This window comes from Sebastes fasciatus, chromosome 6, assembly GCF_043250625.1.
Source record: "Sebastes fasciatus isolate fSebFas1 chromosome 6, fSebFas1.pri, whole genome shotgun sequence".
Lineage (NCBI taxonomy): Eukaryota > Metazoa > Chordata > Actinopteri > Perciformes > Sebastidae > Sebastes > Sebastes fasciatus.
This window is the reverse complement of record NC_133800.1, coordinates 4329205-4350979: the sequence shown is the minus strand read 5'-3', so window position 1 is coordinate 4350979 and position 21775 is coordinate 4329205. Positions and strand designations below refer to the sequence as shown.

The following is a 21775-nucleotide window of genomic DNA, read 5'->3' as shown; positions in this document are numbered from 1 at the left end:
CCATGATGGATCTTCACTCTGGCTTTAAAACTGAGCCCGCTACAACCTAAAAGTCGCAAGTTGCGTTAATGCGTGAAAGAAATTAGTGGCATTAAAATTAATTTAAGTTACCACGTTTTTAACGCAAAATAAATTTACACGGTATTATTAACACAAAACTAGAATATGTACACTTACCCCTCGTTTTTTGATGGATTTCCTCAGAAGGCTGACCACATCTTTTCCCTCCACTCCGTTTGACTTGAAGCCTTTGGTCCAAGACACCAAAACACTCTGCAAACAGGAAAATAAAAGACATAGAGCAGAACCAAGATTATCTTCCCATTTCAGCCTCGTCATATTGTGTCATTATAATCAATCAACACACTGTTCTGACCTCACCGAGTAACAATCTGATCGAATGACTTAACATAAACGGGCAAAAGTTAAAAGTTGACTCTTTCCTGTGAAAAAATTAGATATATGGCTAATTACTATGTTAATCCAAAAACCATGTATTTAATAAAAATGCAAGAAAAACTTGATGTTATTGTATCACATGGAAATCTACTATATATACTGTCTACTGTATTTACAACAAGGTTTGGAAATTGGCACCATTCACCAGCCAAATGCTGGTAAAATCTGCAAGTGGCTGCTACATTTGCTTCATTTACCAGCAAAAAAAAAAGGTTATCTACGGAGTGGCTGGTAGATTACAAAATCTACCAGCCACTCTATAGATTACCTTTCTTTTTTCCACAGTGGCAGGTGGACAAAAAAAGTCAATTTCCAACACTGTATACAGCTTTATCGACTGTTTGTTTGGTTTATTTACAATACGGTGTGATATTGAATTATTCAGTTCTATAGCTGTGTCTGTAGCTCAGAATGCAACCTTGCATTATGCTTCTTTTGCTGCATGTTATTGCCATGACTTTGTGATGGACAGTTTATTGTGCAATGTTTTTCTACTTAGTGCTGAACAGCATAACGACAACACAACCAATTAACTGAAGTGACCTTTTTTAAATAACACACTGTTGGTGCCAGCCATTGTCACCCACAGAGATGCGAGTGGTCCTTGAGCTGTCATACAGGCAGGTGTCGTAACCAGTTCCTCCTCATCATCCAACTCTTCCATAACTTGTTTTTTCTAGCCATGGAGTTGTGTTGGGCCAAACTTATATAGAACTATTGAATCACGCCTATCAAATAAATGAAAGACTGCCGACAAAGGATTTGAAAACCGCGGGTCTAAATCAAAAAGAAATGACGTGCTACGTGCAAACTGCCGCGGTACTATGGTGTGTGCGAGAGGGGCCCACACAGACCGCTTAGGCGCACAGCCGCAGGTGTATAAATCAGGCATAAGCATGCTGTGTCCACTTAGGCAGGCCATGGTGGGAAAGCCACAGAGAATCAATAGGTGTGAGCTATGAACAATCGTTATTCTCTCAGGGCTCGACATATCTCAGGCGTTGATATAAAGGGCAACAGTATCATGTCAAGTGTCAAAAGAGGAGACCACGTGTCTCACGTGACGTGATCAAGATGGCGGAGTAGTTCTCCCGCTGCCCAAACTCCCCAAACTTTTCTGCTATAAAACCTTTGATCAGACCTCGTTTTAGTCAGTCAAACTTGCAAACAAGCAGATTAATATCTGCCTGCCTCGCCTATTATAATGCCGACGCGACTCCGCAATTCCAAGCCCAAAGAGACAGCTGACAAACAACAAACAATGGATGACGATGAGACCGCCGCTGCAGGCCAGCTGACAGTGGCCTATCTGGAAGCTACTTTGGAAAAGTTCTTCAATCAGGCTGAGAAAAACTCCAAAGGAAGATTCGAACGTCTAGAAACTCAACTGGGAACCATACAAGAGACCCTATCCAAACATGCTGAGGATATCAAGGCCCAGCGTACAATCACTGCAACGCTGCAGACACGGGTCAAGAACGCTGAAGACACCACATCGCAACACAGCCAAATACTGAACCAGCTTGAGAACAAATTCGTAGCTCTGGAGGACAGAAGCAGACGAGACAATCTGCGCCTTATCTTCCTGAAAGAGGGAGAGGAGAAGGGAAACGCACTGGCTTACCTGATGTCCAACATCCACAAGTGGTTCCCGCGGCTCACCGACAATCCACCGGAGCTAATGCGGGCTCATCGCATCGGACCGCCGCGTCCCTCATCGGCTGCTCTAAGAGTCATGATAGTGACATGTCTGCGCTTCACAGAGATCGCATCCTGAACGAGTCGAGGAGAACACTTGTGGAAGTCGCCGGCCACACTGTTCGATTCGCACCGGACTACAGTGACTGCACTGCCAGGCGGAGACGTCCCTGCTATCCGCTCATGAACCGGGCTCGCGGTCTGGGCTACGAGGCTTTCCTGCTGTACCCCGCCGTCATCAAACTGGTCCACGGCGCTGAGCAACATCTTTTCAACGAACCGGCAGAGGCAGAGACGTTCCTCAATTCCCTCGAACCCACGAAGAATAGTTCGTAACCTGTAAGGCTCAAAATCTGAGCGCTCCACATCAACTCTACGCCACCACTGTACCATGCTGGTTTGTTTACCTCCGCGTCAAGTGACGAGTGACGTTGCATGACGGAGATGACGTTGTATGACTCTCGAACTCATACTGCAAGACTTTCCTGCAAACACTTAAAACTCTGCCATCTCTGCTATTTGGTTAATTATTTTCTAATGGGGAAAATGATATCAATTTATGTTGGATGTTTGATATTCAGTATTTAGGTTTTTCTTGATTCATGCCAGACTTTATCTGAGTATAAATATTAATAGCAAAATATTTCTGTTTGAAGATGGGCAATTTTGTCCCTGTTTGTTTTTGTTAAGCTATATTCCACTCAGATAAGGGATCAGCTTAAGGGGAGGGGGTAAGGTGGGTTCTTTAGCCCCTATATTTTCAGACTGTCTTTTTCAGTCACAATTATTTTTGGGGTGGGTGGGTAGGGGTTCTGTTTTTTGTAGGGACACTTCTCTTTTCTCAGAGGAGTACAGGGTTGGGAACAAGAGGAGACCGGGGGGCACGGTAGACGTGAATATGGGACTGGACCTGATGAAACAACCTTATTTATCTTTATTAAACAGCTGTATTTTCTTTATTGAGCATACTTTGGTAGCACTGCTGTTTTCTTTACATATTCATGACTAACATTACACTACTATCTTGGAATGGGCGAGGCTTAAATATCCCTCAAAAAAGAATAAGCATTATGGATTTATTAAAAAGGAAAAAAATAGGAGGTGGCCTTTTTACAAGAAACACACTTATTGGAAAAAGATGTTGCCAGAATGCAGAATAGATTCTACCATGTTATTGCATCTTCAAACACAAAAAAGAATAGAGGTGTAATAATCCTCGCCAAACGCACCTTTCAATATACAGATCTGGGATCTGGGAGAGATACTGAAGGGAGAGTTGCTTATATAAAAACATTAATTAATGGGTTCAAAATAGCATTTATTTCTGTATATGCACCGAATGTATTTGATGCTGAGTTCTACAACTACTTAACTAATACAATACTCGAATTATCAGAATTTTCTCTAATAATAGGGGGTGACTTTAATGCAGTTTGGCTACACTCTTTGGACAGAACTGGGATTACCGAGTCAAGAGAACAACGTCTGGCATCTAGTGCATTAAGGAAATGGGCTATAGATTATTCGGTTGTAGATGCTTGGCGAATGTCGCACCCCTCAGTGAGAGAATTTACCTGTTTTTCTTCACGACATCAATCCTTTTCCCGTATTGACTACATTTTTGTCTACACAGCTGTATGATAAGATTTCAGATCTTGAATTACTTCCCATGTCTCTGTCAGATCACAGAGCGGTGACAGTTAAAATAACCATTCTCTCTATCCCAAAACGTGCAGCACGTTGGCGTTTTAACTCCACTCTACTGCAGAATGAAATCTTCCAAAATGAAATGAAAGAACATTTAGATGAATTTATTGCAATTAATAAACCGTCAGTGAATGATCCTGGCATTCTGTGGGAGGCATTGAAGGGATGCATCGGGGATAAAACAATTGGGTTTGCTTCCAATCTAAACAAATCTAGACTGCAGCATATTCAGAAATTAGAAAAAGACATCTCTGAAGTAGAAAATATGATGACCTTGAATGTTACACCAGAGTTGGTACTTAAGAGGGAGCTACTCCGTAAAGACCTCAATCATTTACTTACACATAGAGCAGACTTCCTCATACATAGAACAAGACAAAATTATTATTTAAACGGTGCACAACCAAGTCACTTACTGGCACTAAAACTTAAAACCAGCGAAAGACTAGCAAATATAACTTCTATTAAATCCGCCACTGGTAAATTGTGTACAGACCCAATAGAAATTAATGATAACTTTAAGGCCTTCTACTCATCTCTATATACATCAGAGATAAATTACGACAGTCGATCCTGCGCTAGCTTTTTAAACCCACTGCAGCTTCCGCAGTTTTCTCAGGAGGATCGTGTTGTTCTTGATGCCCCTTTATCTTTACCTGAACTCCATAAAGCTCTCCTGTCAATGAACAAAGGCAAGTCACCAGGCTTAGACGGGTTACCTCCAGAATTCTATTTAGCCTTCTGGCCCCAAGTAGGACCTCTCTTATGGGATATGATTCTCTCTGCAATTTCTAAGGGTTCATTTTGCAAAAATAATAACATAGCCATTATCTCTTTACTTTTAAAAAAAGGCAAGGATCCACAGGATTGCTCAAATTATCGACCACTATCACTACTGAATACTGATATCAAGCTATATGCCAAAGCACTAGCCTCTCGATTGGAACCGCATATGAATTATCTCATTCATGAGGATCAGACAGGCTTTATCAAAAACCGCCTTGCCTCAGACAATCTACGCCGTCTTCTTCATATCATTGAGTTTTCTAATAACACTGACTGTTCAACAGCTATCCTTTCTCTCGATGCGGAGAAGGCTTTTGATCGCCTTGAGTGGCATTTTCTATGGTCAGTGTTACGCCGCATGGGCTTTGGTAATCATTTTATTACTATGATTCAAGTTCTTTACTCAAATCCCACTGCTATGGTATTGACGGGGAACATCTTTTCTAAACAATTCCTTGTATCTCGTAGCTCCCGCCAGGGCTGCCCTCTCTCTGGAACCTGTGGCCCAGGCTGTCCGACAATCAGTTAGCCATGAACCTATCAATATGCATAAAACCAAGCACTTTATTTCCCTATATGCCGATGATATATTACTATTTATTCAGGATGTCTCTCGGTCTCTTACCCATCTGCTAAATATATTCAATAGTTTTAGCCAGATCTCGGGATATAAAGTTAACTGGGCTAAATCTGCTTTACTCCCACTCAATGCTTCAGCAAGACAGTTGACCTCTATATCCAATATTCCGGTGGTTCAGAACATCAAATACTTAGGAGTGTCAATCTTCCCTTCAATTGCAAACATTATAAAAAAACAACTACAACGTACTTGTGACAGAGATTGAAGCAGATTTACAAAGATGGAAAACCCTCCCATTATCATTCCATTCTCGCATCTCCACTATTAAAATTAATGTCCTCCCAAGAAGCAACTTTCTCAGCTCAATGGTACCTTTACAACCACCTAAAGACCACTGGAAAAAAATTTATTCTTTAATGTTGAGGTTTATATGGGGGAATAAAAAGTCAAGACTGAAACTTAACTCTCCAAAGGCCAAAAGATGAAGGGGGCCTCGGTGTACCTAACTTCCAGTGGTATCATTGGTCGTTCGTACTGCATCCTGTCTCCAAATGGTTAAATCCTGCTTCTCGGGTGTCTTGGAGGCCAATGGAAGAGAACATGGTGCACCCTCACAGGTTACAAGACCTGATATACTCCAACATTCCACTCAAACAATCAAAAGAGAAATTTGGCTCAATTATAACCGAAGTAATCTCTACCTGGCGTCTTGCCGAAAAGCACTGTAAAATTTTGTCTAACTGGTATCTTCACCCTCCCATTTTTAATAATGTTAACCTCCGTTTGGGTAGCCAACCAATTTCGTTTTCTCAATGGAGCAGTAAAGGGGTGCACACTTTTGGTGACATCTATGGTCCTCATGGCCTACAAGCATTCCAAGACATCCAGAAACATTTTAATTTACCTGGTTCATCATTCTTTTTCTATCTTCAACTCCGCACAGCGATGCGCACTTATGGTGTGCCTTGGAACATATCTCTTCCCATACATGCATTTCACACAGCTCTTACCAGCCCTAGTGGACTGGTCTCGAAAATATACTCTATCTTACATAAGGCCTCCTGTAAGCCACTAACTATTGACAGACTGTGTAAGACGGACCTCTCTCCAAATAACTCCAACCTAAATTGGAAACTAATCTGGCAGAACATCCAACTATCTTCCAGGAACCCCAACCATCAAGTTATACATTTCAATTTCATACACAGAACATATTTCACCCCCCACATATTGCATAAATTTAAAGCTTTACCATCACCAAACTGCACCTTATGCAATCAAAATGCATTAGGTACTTTTTTCCATATGGTTTGGGGGTGTCCAAGGGTTGCAGAGTTCTGGAAAAAGGTTGCAGAGATGCTATCAAACATATTGTCAAATACAATTCCTTATTCACCTGAAGTCCTGTTACTTAATGACAGCGCCAACCTGGAACTCTGTGTTAAGCAGAGACGTCTCTGGTTAGCTGGCCTTACAGCTGCAAAACGACTAATAGCTTGCAGATGGAAAGCTCCACATTCTGTCAATATACAAAGATGGCTTCTTGACTTCTTAGATATAGCAGGTATGGAACACTGGGCTGCAAACATGCATTTGGCAAAAAGGGAAAATATATCACATTGGAAACAAGCAATCACTACAATTAAATCCTCCATATAATTGTTCTCCGTGTCCCAAAGGTCTAGGGTGGGTGGGATGGGAGGGAACCAAAAGGGAGGGATTCGGGGGTGGAGGGAGGGGGGCGCAGAAGTTTTTATTTAAATGACTTTTTGTTGTTGTTTGTTGTTATTTTCCTTCTTCTTGTTTGTTTGTTTTTGTTTTTTCATTTTCTTTTTTCTGTAGCTGCTTGCCAATTCTGTATTGATTAGTACATGGACATTTGTGATTATATATATATTTTTTTTTACTCTATTGGTGATCTATCAATTTGTAACTCCACCCTATGTAATTTTGCTTAAATACCAATAAAAAATTTATCACAAAAAAAAAAAAAGAGGAGACCACACTGCACCAAATTTGCACATGACAGAGGAGGCAAATCTAGCGAGCCTTTTCAGGACAACGGAGTTCAGGTTCATACCAAGAGGAGGCCGAGCCGTATGCGCATTTTGCTGTGAAAATGTTGTGTGTCGGATGTGGAAGGCTAAAGCACGACTTTGAAACTAAGCATGAGGAAAGTCTCGGTATCAGATCCATCTACCTTCATAAAACCCTCTCTCCCAGTTCACCCCTTCAGTCAGAATGTAACTGACATATTGTTATGTAGCTATAGGCATGCTCCTATTGCCTGCTGGTGCACTGGTCATCGTTTCAACCTTCTGCATTAAACTTTCATAAAAATACAAATAAGGAGGATTATTCATATAATCTCATGTTCTGCATCTGATTCCATTAAGAAGCATGTGTAATGCTTTATAAGGCCCTGATCAGACAGAGTGCATTTTAGCAGGGGGTGCTTTCTGTAATTGACAGTGAAGCAACATGCAAGGGTTCCTAAGTGCCAAAGTGTTTCAGGACGCAATGGTTACGCCCCAAGAGGAACACCGTTCAACTTTTGGAACGCAGCAATGCGCACCGCATGTCATGTGACAACCAATCTCAGCCGGCAGGTATCTTTTCTTTCTCCCGTAAATATCAGCCTACTAGGGATGCTAATTTTGAAAACATTTCTTAACCGATAACCGACCCTCGTTAACCGATTATTAACCGTTAACCGACAAGATTTATGCCTCGCATGCAGCGGTGCACCAGCTGCAGGAGCACAACAGATATTGGTTGACGGGAGTCCCCAGTTCACCGTCCGGGAGCGTCAACTTAGCAGCTACGATGCTGCGTGTAGTGTCGCGGACATGCAGCCACTTTCACAGTAAAAGTCTCCACCGCACATTTAGTTTAGTTCTGCAGGTTGTCCGATACTTTGTCTGGCCGGCATAACTTTAGCAAGTGTCTAACAAACAGTGTGTGTATTTGTACTACGTTAGCAGCTCTAGCATTGCCGGAGGCTTCGTGCTCGTTGCCGCCACAACCGTGTGTGTGTGTTGGTGGTGAGTGTGAGGTTGTTGGTGGCGTTCTAGCTGTGATCGTAGGTGTAGCAGTGTGTGTACAGTTTATTTTTCTGTGAATAAATGCTACGAAACTACAACTCCTCCGCTCAACTCAAGTGAGCTGGAGAGACATCCATGTAGAGACCGGAGCCAACTTTCTGTATCCTGCAACTCCGGCTCCGCCTCTTAAGGTGGGCTGTTAAGGTGGACCAGCTTTTCTCCTTAAAGTGACGAGCCGCTCATCTTTTCAATTCTTTATTAATATTTATTTTAACCGATAGTGTTAATCAGTCCCACGGACAACTTCACTTGCTTTCCCTTTCCGTTTGAGGATACAACATCCAATACAACATCCAGTTGAAAGGTCAACCAACTAGACACGGAGAAATCGAGCAGTAGGCCTAACGTTACTGTGAGGGATTTACGGCGCGGAAATTCGTGTAACTTTGTTTTGCCTTTGTTAAGTTTAGTCAGTGAGGCTTTCATTTCCGCAGGTTCATTATCGTCATTGCAGTGCGCAGGTTTTGGTTGCTTAGTAACAGCAGGCGCGTCAGGAGCGCAACCTCCAAAGCTTTTCCACGCGTTTTTAGACACAGCATGTGAATGACCCCTTTGAGTTTATCCGCTTCATGCAACTCGCGTTTTTTGCAGGAGCACCCTGAACGCCTACATTTGAAAAAACTTCAACTCAGAGCAGAAAAGTACCCGACGTCATAATCGGTTTTTTTTTTTCCCATTGTAGTGACTTCTGCTGTATACCCGGAGCTACAGTATATATGACTTTACCAACCGCAGTTACCATGATCTGAACAGAAAACAGCAGGCCTTGGAGGCAAATTAGTGCGGTACTTGAGATTTTGTTTTCGATAATTTAAACTGTACTATTAACTATTAGGGACCGTACAGTTCTTGGTTCATGTTAAGCTAACATTAGCACTCATTCGGTGGTTGCCTTCCAACAATTAAAAAAGAAAAACGTCGCAAAGCGCAAAAAAAACGCTTTATCTGATCGTGTGTCTTTAACAACAAAAAAAGGCGGTGCGGTGCGCGCTCTTGTCTGATCAGGGCCTAATAAAACCAATGAGGTGGATCTGATGGATCGAACAGCCGCTGGACAACTCGGCTCCCATTCCTGTTGTTTTGGACAAGGCTAAAACAAAGCTGCACTAAAACTCACTATATGCTATACTGACAAACTTCACCAGTGTTTGTTTACAAGAGCAACTTTCACTCAAAGTTAAAATATCACTAGAAGTAGATAAAAGAACTTTTATATCACTCACCTCATCCAACTTGGTCTGTTGACAGGGAAAAGAGAAGGTGAAACCCAGAGGAAGCTTTTTATCCTTTATGCCCAACTTCTCCATGAAATTCGCCAGACAATCAGCTATGTGGTCAAATAGCTGCAGGAGAGAGGAAAAGGTCACTTGTCTTATTAACCAAGGGCTTCAAAATTGAGGGTTTCATTTGAAACAGTAGCCTTGTGTTGTCACATTTGTGACAGTTACACTGAAATCTTTGTCTGTTGGTTAATGTGCTCTCTCCGAGCCGCTGAAAGTATTCTGCACAAAGATAGTTGTCAGGGAAAAGACCCATCACTCTGTAACATCACTCTGTAACATCATTCTGCGACCACAAGTGAACTGTGTTGTTGTAGTTCAACAGAGTGGCGGCTCTCCTCTAGAGAAATCATCTTGCTGGTTAAATACAGGAGTCCCAGGTAAACATTTTATGAATATGAAATCTATATTTTAATTTGATCTCTGACACCACAGGTGACAGGCTGTGTGTTCTGTAGGGGCTGACCCGAATGCTTCAAAGCTTTGACAGTTGCCATGGTAACTGACCTCCAAATCCGGATTCGAATGCTACGTTTTTTTTAAATAATTTATCTTTTATATATAAGTATGTAATATAAAGTATACATCCCAAAATAGCCCATGAAATAAAGAATAATCCCACATTAATCATTATTCATATTCATTATCAATTTTTATTAGTTCATCTCAGACGGATAACTGATGGGCAGGTCGGCACCTTGCATGGCAGCCTCTGCAATCAGCGTCGGAAGACTACTAAAGATAAATGCAAGTCCATTTACCATTTACCATGTAATGTGTAATGCCTCTCACCTCAGACCCGCTGCCTCTCATGAGGTGTTCAGGAATGGCATAAATCTGATTTTCCATCTCCACCTCTTGCTTGCCGTTAGCCATAACTTTGACCAGGAGCACCCGGAAGTTGGATCCTCCAAGATCGAGTGCCAGGAACTCACCTTGCTCTTTGAACAAAAACCAAAAGACAAAATGTAATCACGTATCATATCATATATCTCATATCACAGACACACACACACACAAACAAAAGGAATTCAAATTTTAATCAGAGTTCCTACCTCATAAAACATTAAAGCCGCAGTAGGCAGTATATTTTTGGTATCATTGGGCAAAAATCTCATAATAACCTTTCAGTATATTGTAATTCAAGTGTTCTGAGAGATAACTAGACTTCTGCACCTCCTCATGGCTCTGTTTTCAGGCTTCAGAAAATCTAGCCCGTGACGGGAGACTTTGACCAATCACAGGTCATTTCATTGAGAGAGAGTTCCTATTGGCTTCCTACTTGGCGTTCCTTCACCAGATTTCACAATGGCGGCGGCGTCACAAACTTTCTCATTTTACAGCTAAACCGTGCACTACAAGATGATTCTGAAAACATTTGAGGAGAGAAATAGGCATTACAGTAACATAATATTGATTCATATATGATCAGCGCTGCCTAGTTTGAGTTTGCGAGTGATTGATAGACGGCAGACGGACAGCAGACCTCAGATCAGCTCTTACTGCTTGTTTTCCTCCGATATCTGAAATCTTGCAGATGCCGTTAGGAGCACCGGAGGACACAGAGGCACATGTTTTTTTTCAGGTTACCTGTTACCATGTCACGAGAACTGAGAACCAAGTCGATGCCAACATTTAAAAAAAGTTACGGTACTCTTTTTCTACAGTACCGAAGGTACCGTACGATGCCTGTAATGGTCATTGGTAGGGATGTGACAGTGAGGAAAATTTTCCCTGTGTGCTGACTCTGATCTTTACTGTCGGGTGGCGGTGTGTCTGGCCTCTCCGGTAGCGCTTTTGCTGTGGGGGTCTACCTAGCGCCGCTGCCCTGTGCACACCGGCTGTGACGGCCCCATCCACCTCGCGGCGATTATCTCATTAACGTTATTGTTCCCTTATAGCACATATGTCAAACTCAAGGCCCGCGGGCCAAACCCAGCCCGCAGTGGTATTATCTTTGGCCAGCAGGATAATATCTAATTACTATTAGAGCTGGCCCACCGGTATATTGCACGCACCACTAATACTACAAATCCCACAATGCACTGCCAGTGCGTTGCCTAGTGAGGGCCTGCAAGCGCGAATCTGCAAGCGCGAGCCCTTGCACTACTCGCTCATCAGCAGCTTTATGGAGCTAGTCACCTGTGGCTAACTTTCAGCTATCCCACTCCCCAAAAAATGGCTAAACGAAAGGTGGACTTTGAAAACAGAGGTTTTCAAGGCAGGTGGGAGGCAGAGTATATGTTCGCGGATATAAAGGGCAAAGCTGTTTGTCTTGTGTGCGGAGACGGTGTGGCTGTAATGAAAGAATACAATGTAAGAAGACACTATGAAGCGAAACACCACGACAGGTACAAGCATCTGGACATGAAACAGAGGCTCCAGAAGGTAGAAGAGTTGAAAAGAAGTCTTGGGTCACAGCAGGCTATGTTCACAAACGCCAAATCACAAAGTGAGGCTGCTGTAAAGGCTAGTTTTATTGTGGCAACAGAGGTCGCTAAATCAGCCCGGCCCTTTACCGAGGGAGAATTTGTCAAAAACTGCATGATGAAAGTTTGCGACGTCGTGTGCCCAGATAAAAGGCAAGCATTTTCAAATGTGAGCCTGAGCAGAAACACCGTTGCTGATCGTGTACGTGAGCTTGCCACCAATCTACAACAACAGCTGGTGGGAAAGGGAAAAGATTTCATCGCATACTCCCTTGCTGTGGATGAGAGCAGCGACACTTCTGATACTGCCCAGCTGTCAATTTTCATCCGTGGAGTGGACTCAAGTCTGTGCGTAACAGAGGAACTTCTGGGATTAAGATCAATGCATGGCACAACTACGGGAAAAGATCTCTTTGAAGAGGTATCCAGATGTGTAAATGAAATGGGGCTGCCTTGGGATAAACTTGTGGGACTGACGACAGATGGAGCGCCCGCGATGTGCGGTCAAAAGAATGGATTGGTGGGCAGGGTCCGGGAGAAGATGCGGGAGGAAAACGCCGCAGGTGAGCTGACAGCTTATCACTGCATCATACACCAGGAATCGTTGTGTGGCAAAGCCTTGAAAATGGAACATGTAATGAGCACCATAACACGAGCAGTTAACTTCATAAGAGCCAGAGGTTTAAATCACCGCCAGTTCAAGTCTTTTCTGGAGGAGTTGGGTTCAGAATATGGTGACTTGCCCTATCACACAGAGGTGCGATGGCTAAGCCAAGGAAAAGTGCTGAAAAGATGTTTCGAGTTGCATGAGAAGATCTGTCAGTTCATGGAAAGCAAAGGGAGAGACACAACAGAGCTCCGGGATAAAAAGTTGCGGTGTGAAGTGGCGTTTCTGTGTGACATCACGAGCCATCTCAATGCGCTCAACCTGCAGCTTCAGGGGCGCGACCATGTGATCACAGAGATGTACGCTACAGTGAGAGCTTTTGAAACCAAGCTGCGCCTGTGGGAGACGCAGATGCTGCACGAAAACTTGAGCCATTTTCCGTGCTGGCAAACTACGAAAGAGCAGGTCTCTACCGCCGTGTTCCCAAGTGCACAGTTTGCTGAAAAACTCAGCATACTTGGTGCCGACTTCACACGGCGATTTGCCGACTTTGAAGCCCAAAAAAGCAGGTTTGAATTGCTCAGCAATCCATTTGCAGCTGACGTGGAAAGCGCACCAACCAACCTCCAAATGGAGCTGATTGAACTCCAATGTAGTGACACACTCAAGGCAAAGTATGACTCTGTGGGTGCTGCACAGTTTCCACGTTTCATCCCCGACACAATGCCCCAGCTGCGTACCCAAGCTGCTCAAATGCTCTCTATGTTTGGCAGCACATACCTGTGTGAACAACTGTTCTCCTTGATGAAGATAAACAAAACATCACACAGGAGTCGTCTTACTGATGAACACCTTCACTCAATCCTGAGGATTTCCTCAGCTCAGAGCCTGACCCCAAACATTGATGAACTTGCATCCAAGATGAGATGCCAAGTATCTGGCTTAGACTAGTGTGCATCACAGAGCAGCAAACTGAGCTTTAATGTATGTTTCCTTTTTGCACTTTTTTTCTTGTACCAGAGGGCATGTTTGGTTTTTCTTTGGAGGAAATTATTTTTTGGCTGTTGTTGGCCTGTGGAAAAATGTCTTCATTAGAAATGAATAATAAATAACAAAGAACATTTAAAGTTAAGGCAGGGTGTGTTTGGACAAGTATTCTTTTCATCCTTTACAACCAGAAGCAGGGGTGTCGCTGTACTTATTAGACGAACCCTGCCTTTTAAGATGGTTAACTGTGTTGAAGATCGGAGTGGTCGTTATGTTATAATTAAAGGGAGTTTACAAGGTCAAGATATTGTAATAATGAACGTTTATTTCCCACCAGCTCATCCAGTTGCTTTTCTTTCTAAAGCGTTTTTAGATTTTGCAGAAATGACAGCAGATATAGTAATTGTGGGTGGTGATTTTAATTGTATATTAAATCCGCTCATAGATAGATTCCCACACCGCATTATGGCCCCCTCTCCCCAAGCAAATGCTCTTCGTGCCATCTGTGAAGATCTCGGATTTGATGATGTTTGGAGGAGTCTTCACCCTTCTGACAAAGAATATACATTTTTCTCTGCTCCTCATGGGTGTCAGACTAGAATTGATTATTTTTTTCTACCCAAATCCGAACTACACTCTGTTTTATCTTGTAATATAAACAGTATAATAATATCTGATCATGCCAGTATGGTTATGGACATAACACTTAAAGTCTCAATAAATCAGGCCCGACAGTGGAGACTTAACACTATTATTCTTAAAGATAATACTTTTATATCTTATTTTTCCACTGAATTTAAGGCATTTTTGTCCATCAATTTACAATCTTCGAATAATCCCTCAATTCTATGGGAAACTTGCAAAGCCTATGCAAGAGGGTTGATTATATCATACTCTACAACTAAGAGGCGCCAAAAACTTAAAGAGCAAAAATCCTTAGAGAGCAATTTGTCAAATAAAGAAAAGATTTATATCAGCTCTCCATCACCTTATTTATGGCAAGAAATTTCTGCTCTTAGATCAGCTATAAACTGTCTTCTTACTAAAGATGCAGAGAAAAAAATTAAGTATATTAAACAGAGCTTTTATGAATATGGAGATAAACCAGGAAAATATCTTGCATACCTGGCTAAAAAACTAGCAGAGTCCCAGTCTATAGCAGTGATTGCGGATGCTGAGGGCAATAGGGTATACGAAAACAGACTGATAAATGACAGCTTCAAAGATTTTTACATAAATTTGTACTCTTCTGAACAGACAACTGACGCACCTCAATTAATGGAAGACTTTTTTGCTCAGATTAATCTTCCAACACTATCAGAAGAACAGGAAAGTTTTCTTAACAGCCCCATTACAAGAAATGAAGTAGCTAATGCCATCAAAAAGCTTCAGAGTGGGAAGTCGCCAGGGCCTGATGGGTTCTGTTCTGAATTTTATAAGGAGTTCCAAGACTTACTTTTGGAACCGTTACTTGAAATGTTCAATCATTCATTTTCTATTGCAGATTTGCCACAGACTCTTAAAGAGGCTAACATATCACTTATCTTAAAGAAAGGGAAATGTCCTGAATCCTGCTCATCCTATAGGCCGATAGCTCTTTTAAATGTGGACAGAAAATTGCTTTCTAAAATTTTAGCTAGTCGTTTGGAGGACCTTCTGCCCATATTAATTAAAGAGGATCAAACTGGCTTTATAAAAGGCAGAAACTCAACTAACAATGTCAGATGTCTCATTAATGCTATTCAGGCCTTTAAACAAAAATCTATAGATGGTCTGCTGCTTTCTCTGGACGCAGAGAAGGCATTTGACCGAATTGAGTGGCCTTTTTTAATTTACACATTAGAAAAATTTGGTCTTGGTAATAATTTTGTGAAATGGGTTGAAATCATTTATAATGATCCTCAAGCTGCGGTTATGACTAATGGACTTAGATCAGAGTATTTTAGTACACATAGAGGAACTAGACAGGGCTGCCCTCTATCGCCTCTCCTGTTTGCATTGGCCATTGAGCCACTGGCTGAGGCCATTAGAAGAGAGCCCTCTATATGTGGTCTGCAGGTCGGAGAGATATGCCATAAGATAACATTGTATGCTGACGACGTCCTAGTTTTTCTAACTGACCCAGAGACATCTGTTTCAGCCCTCATTAAGGTGATTAACATGTTTAGCAAATTCTCTGGGTATAAGATTAATTTAAACAAATCAGAAGCTATGCCCCTGGGTACTCTAACTACTATACCTAATACGGTCCCATCCTTCCCTTTCAAATGGTCCCCTGCAGGTTCATCATTGTCCCAGCGTAGACTACAGGATTTATTATTTTTTAAGAATTTTAAGGACATAAGAAATAATTGTATAAATCCAATAACAATCAATGCTTTAAAGGCATGGCGATCAGTCCGTCGTCTGGAGGGGAGGTCCAAATTAACTTCCACACTTACCCCAATAATAAACAACCCTGAATTTTTGCCAGGGATATTGGATTCTGGTTTCCGACAATGGAACAATAAAAATATTACAAAATTGGGAGACTTACTCTCAGATAATAGTCTCATGTCATTTGAACAATTGATAAGGGAATACCAACTCCCAAAACAAGATTTCTTTCGGTTTTTACAAATAAGGCATTATATCACTAAGAGTACAACCATTATAGATCATCCTGAGGTGTCTGCTGTTGAGAAAATGCTGTTTCAACGACCAACGAAGGTGTCTCTGAGTTTGCTATATAATGTAATGAATGGCAAGTATACTACAAATACACAAAGGATTAGGAGTGTGTGGGAGAAGGAATTGTCAGTGACTATTAATGATGAGACATGGGACGATATTTGGAGTCATGCCAAAAAGATATCTATCTGTACCCGGATGAAAGCAATCCAATTTAAAATTATACATAGAATACATATATCCCCTAATCGCAGGCATTTCTTTGACCCCTCACTTTCTCCTCTGTGTCTCAAATGTAAAACAGAAATAGGTACCTTAACCCATTGCCTTTGGTCGTGTCATAAATTACAGAAGTACTGGTCTGAAATATTATGTCAAATGGAAAAGATATTTGATAAGGATTTAGAAATGAATCCAATGTCTTTGATTTTAGGAATCCCAAGTACAAATATAATTACTGCAGCCAACAAAAGGTTATATAACATTCTTACATTTGCTGCTAGAAAAAATATACTACTACAGTGGATCAGTGATAAGAAACCCTCTGTACAAGGCTGGCGAAAAGTGATATTTGAGATGGTCCCTTTGGAATATCTGACAAATATTATACATACCTAAGTAGATCAGTTCCATAATATCTGGCAACCCTATCTGAATTATATTGGACCCGAACTCTCTTCCATTATCTTACAAGGAGTCTCTTAAACATTACCTCATATATCCTGTGACTTCCCTGCACTATGGACTATTTCCTATGACCTCCTATATACATTTTTTTTTTTTTTTTTTTTTTTTACCTGAGCTGTACCAGTGTTTTTTTTGTTGTTGTTGTTGTTGTTGTTTTTTCTCTTTTTCCTTTATCCTTATTGTGTTTGTGAAAATAGGAAAACCCAATGAACATATTAGTGTAAAAAAGAACAAAAAAAACAAAACACCAACAGTTGTGGAGTGGTATAAACTGATATTTGAGCTAATATCAATGGAATATCTAACATGCAGATTTAAATGTAAAATGGGTGATTTCTTTAAGACTTGGATATCCTTTTTTAAATATGTTGGTGAAAAACTTGAACTAAAGGGTCTGATAGATTGCAATATTGAAAATTTGCCAAAGGGCCATTTTTGGGTCATAGGGCGAGATATTTATTTGTTATCTTATTTTTCTTAAAATGTTTTGTTGCATCAGTGTCGATTGCGATAAATTGTAACGGACTGAGCGCCTCCTTATCCCTATTTATATACATACATAGATGCTTTGATTTTTCAAATACATATGTGATTGTGTAAAATCTTCTCTTTGAGTATATTAGGTGCTATGTATACTGTGTGTTAGGGATCTAAATCTGGTGTTTAGTTATTGTGACCAATGTGTGCTGATTTATTGTTGGTTTTGTCGGTGTTTGTGTTTAAAAGCATAATAAAAATATTGTGAAAAAAAAAAGAAGAAAAAAAAAGAAATTACTCTGGAAAAGCTGCAGATAGAGCCATAAGAAATGAATGCAACAGATTGTTCATTTATTTAATGTTTAATGTTGTTTTTATAGGCAATAACTTAAGCTTTGTTAGTTCCAGGTTCAATATGTGCAATAAGTTAATTTCAATAAGTTTTGCAATAAACATTGAACCAGTTCGGCCCTCGACTTGTACCAATTTTTTAAATTTGGCCCACTGTGTATTTGAGTTTGACACCCCTGCCTTATAGTATTGGGATTAAACATGAAATATTGCCAAATAGGTGCGTTTGCTTTTCGCTTCCACAATAAATCCTCTGCTACAACTAACGATTATTTTCATAATCGATAAATCTGCTGACTATTTTCTCAACTAATCAATTAAGCATCTTTTCTGTAAAGTGTCATGAAATTGGGGGGATAAAAACAATGCCCATCACAATTTCCGAGGGCTCATGGTAATGTCTTCAAATTGCTGGGGGGGGGGTTTTCAGGGGCAAAACTCCATAACCTAAACAAATTCCATTCATAATGATATAAAACAAGAAAAGCAGAAAAAAAAAATCCTTCAACTTGAAAAGCTGGAACGAGCAAATATTTGGTATTTTTGCTCGAAAAAGGACTCAAACAATGAATTGATTATCAAAATAGTCGACGACTACTATTCTGTTGATGAACTAATCAATAAACAGACTAATTGTTCAATTAGAAGCGTGCTCGTGCATATACAGCTGGGTGACATGGAGAAAATCAAATATCACGATATTTGTGACCAAATACCTCGATATCAATATTGCGACGATGTTGTATGGTTGACCATCGGTGCTTTTACAAAATATGTCCACAATGAGATTTTTGATAAATAATCATCAGTAATGTGGATATAATGACTAAGTGGCTGTAATGCTGTAATGTAATGCAGCTTTTAAAACAACTTGTATACAGATATCCAAAATCTAAGATGATATCTAGTCTCATATCACGGTGAGTGGTGTCAATGTTGGCTTATCAAACCAGCGGGAAAACTAGGGCTGACAATTTATTAAAATATTTCATTGTGATTAATCGCATGATTGTCCATAGTTTATCGCGATTAATTACAAATGAATCTCACATTTTTATCTCCTCAATGTACCTTAAAGGGAGATTTGTCAAGTATTTAATACTCTTATCAACATGGGAGTGGACAAATATGCTGCTTTATGCAAATGTATGTATATATTTATTATTGGAAATCAAATAATAATATAAAACTATGACAAATATTCTCCAGAAACCCTCACAGGTACTGCATTTAGCATAAAAACATATGCTCAAATCATAACATGGCAATCATAACAAAAGTTATGTTGTTGTTGCCTGTTGTTGCCCAAAAGGCAACAACAGCTGTCAGTGTGTCAGTGTGCTGACTTGACTATGACTTGCCCCAAACTGCATGTGATTATCATAAAGAGGGCATGTCTGTAAAGGGGAGACTCGTGGGTACCCATAGAACCTATTTACATTTGCATATCTTGAGGTCAGAGGTCAAGGGACCCCTTTGAAAATGGCCGTGGCAGTTTTTCCTCGCCAGAATTTACCATAAGTTTGGAGCGTTATTTAGCCTCCTTGGTGACAAGCTAGTTTCTAGTTTCATATGATGCCAGTATCTTCACTATAGCTATAAAACTGAGCCCACTACAACCTAAAGTACGTTGTGTTTATGCGTTAAAGAAATTAGTGCCGTTAATACAAATTTGTTGACGCGTTATTATTGCGTTAACTTTGACAGCCATGGGTAAAAAACATTCAGGCTGTCGTGTGTGTGTGGGGGGTGGGCGGTTGGTTTCCTGTAACTGGCGATGTCCTGCAGGCCTCTCCACACTGTCACAGGGCTGTTGGCTGAAAACCTGTTTTTCAGCTAGTCAGTGTAGCTTCTCTTTGCTACTCTGCTCTCCTTTTTTGTTTCTGGCTTGGTTGTACAGGATTTAATTTATTCTTATATAGCATCAAATCATAACAAAAGTTATGTCAGGACTAGGGATACTAATTTTGAAAAATGTTCTTAACCGATAACCGACCCTTGTTAACCAATTATTAACCGTTAACCGACAAGATTTTTGTGTACCAGCTGCAGGAGCACAACAGACAACTGAGTCCCCAGTTCACCATCAGGAGAGCTACTATAGCAGCCACGGTGCTTCATGTAGTGTTGCGGACATGGAGCCACTTTCCCAGTAAAAGTCTCCACCGCACATTTAGTTTAGTTTAGCAGATTGTCTGTTGTGTCTGCCCGGCGTAACGACACTCTGTCCGCCCGGATTAACAACAGCGATTGCCCGACAAAACAGTGTGTGTGTTTGTGCTACGTTAGCATCTGTAGCTCTGCTGGTAGCTTCATGCTCACCGTTGTCACACACATACAGTCTGTCAGCGTATCTTCAGCAAGTTTCCGACAGACCGTGTGTGTGTTGTCGGTGCGGTATAGCTGTGAACGTAGATGTAGCAGACAGTGTGTGTACAGTTTATTTGTCGGTGAATAAATGCTACGAGGCCAACCTCCTGTATCTGTAACGCCGGCTCAGACTCTCTTAAGGTGGACCAGCTTTTCTCCTTAAAGTGACAAGTTTTTCTCAGCTTTTTAATTCATTATTAACATTTATTTTAACCGATAGCGTTAATCGGTGAAGATGCTTAATGTCGGTTAACGGTTAAACGGTTAATTATCAACAACCCTAGTCAGGACGCTTTTGGTATAGAGCAGATACTCTGTAGGCCTCTGTAGAGTTCAGCTGTAAACCAGGGTTTGTTGTTGTTGTTGTTGTTGTAAGTGCAGAAAGTTTGAGTTGGCAAACATATCCTACACAAAAGCTGAACTAAGATGTCACAGTGTCAGGGAGTTCATCCAGGTCTGTAGCTGCAGTCTCAAAAACACTCCAGTCAGTGAAGTCAAAGCAGGCCTGTTACTCCAGCTTTGTCAGGAGAAGATGAACCAGACAGTGATCAGAGAGTCCCAAAGCTGCACGTGGGGGGAGGGGTGCGATAGACGTCCCTTAATATGGTGTAGCAATGGTCTTCTGTGTTTATATCTATAGTGGGACAATAAATGTGCCGTCTGTATATTTGCAGTTCACTGCAGAGGTTTGCCCTGTTAAAATCCCCTACTACAATGAGCCGGGAGTCTGAATGTTTGTGCTCCGTGGAGGTTATCTGGTCAGAACAGGTGTTGTAACGCCTCACTAACACAGACCTGAGGTGGGATGAAAAACACCGACCAGAATAAAGGAGGAAATCTCCTGCAGTGAATAAAACGGTTTACAGTTAATGAAAATGGTCTCTTAGTGAGGAGTGCATGTTGTCTTTAACACTGTGACATCTGCACTCACCGACCTTTGTTTATATATAAACAGATTCCACCTCCCCTTGTTTTCCCCCGATAGCTCCGTGACGCAGGGCACTGGGAGGGAGTTGGAAACATGGCAGATGTAGTGTACTATCTGGGATGTGCTTACCCAGGATTTTGGTCTTAAGTGGACCCAGTTTATGTATTTGTTGTCTGAGAAGGGGGTATTACCTGTTCCATCTGGAGTGGAGAGCACAAACGTGGGCAGCATCTTGACAGCAGCTGTGGGATTGGTGTCTCTGCACAGGCCTTTGTCCATCTCTCGCCGAAATCGTATTGACAACTCCATCACGGTCTTATCTGACAGCTGAAAATGGTCCAGGTATTTGTCCACCTAAAGACGTTGCAGAGAGAAGAAACTGTTACACGCAAGCCAAGAAGTCATATATAGCAGTGGAGCAGTGAGTCAATAAATAAAATAGTGAATGCATTGTCATTAAAACAAATCAACTAACAAATTACATAAAAAAATGGAGAGCTGTGCATTGAGAAAAGCTCAGAAACTCTTTAGAAGGGTTCCTTTATTTTGCTGTCTGTAGCAAAAGCAGCATGTTAAAAGGCATGATGCGCCTGAAATAGATGCAAAACATCCTTTTTTTGTTTGCTCAAAAGCAGCTCTGCTGGTATTGCTGGCT

General features: G+C 41.1%; 1 protein-coding gene across 1 annotated transcript in view; it reads right to left on the bottom strand.

Moving 5' to 3' along the window:
* The window catches only part of hk2 (hexokinase 2), a 70482-nt gene that overhangs the window by 37998 nt on the left and 10709 nt on the right, over window positions 1-21775 (bottom strand). Inside the window, exons 3-6 of the mRNA XM_074637255.1 lie at window positions 21312-21474; window positions 10407-10555; window positions 9558-9677; window positions 178-273 (exon numbers count right to left, since the gene is read on the bottom strand). Coding sequence (XP_074493356.1) covers window positions 178-273; window positions 9558-9677; window positions 10407-10555; window positions 21312-21474 — 528 coding nt within the window. The remainder of the gene's footprint in view (window positions 1-177; window positions 274-9557; window positions 9678-10406; window positions 10556-21311; window positions 21475-21775) is intronic.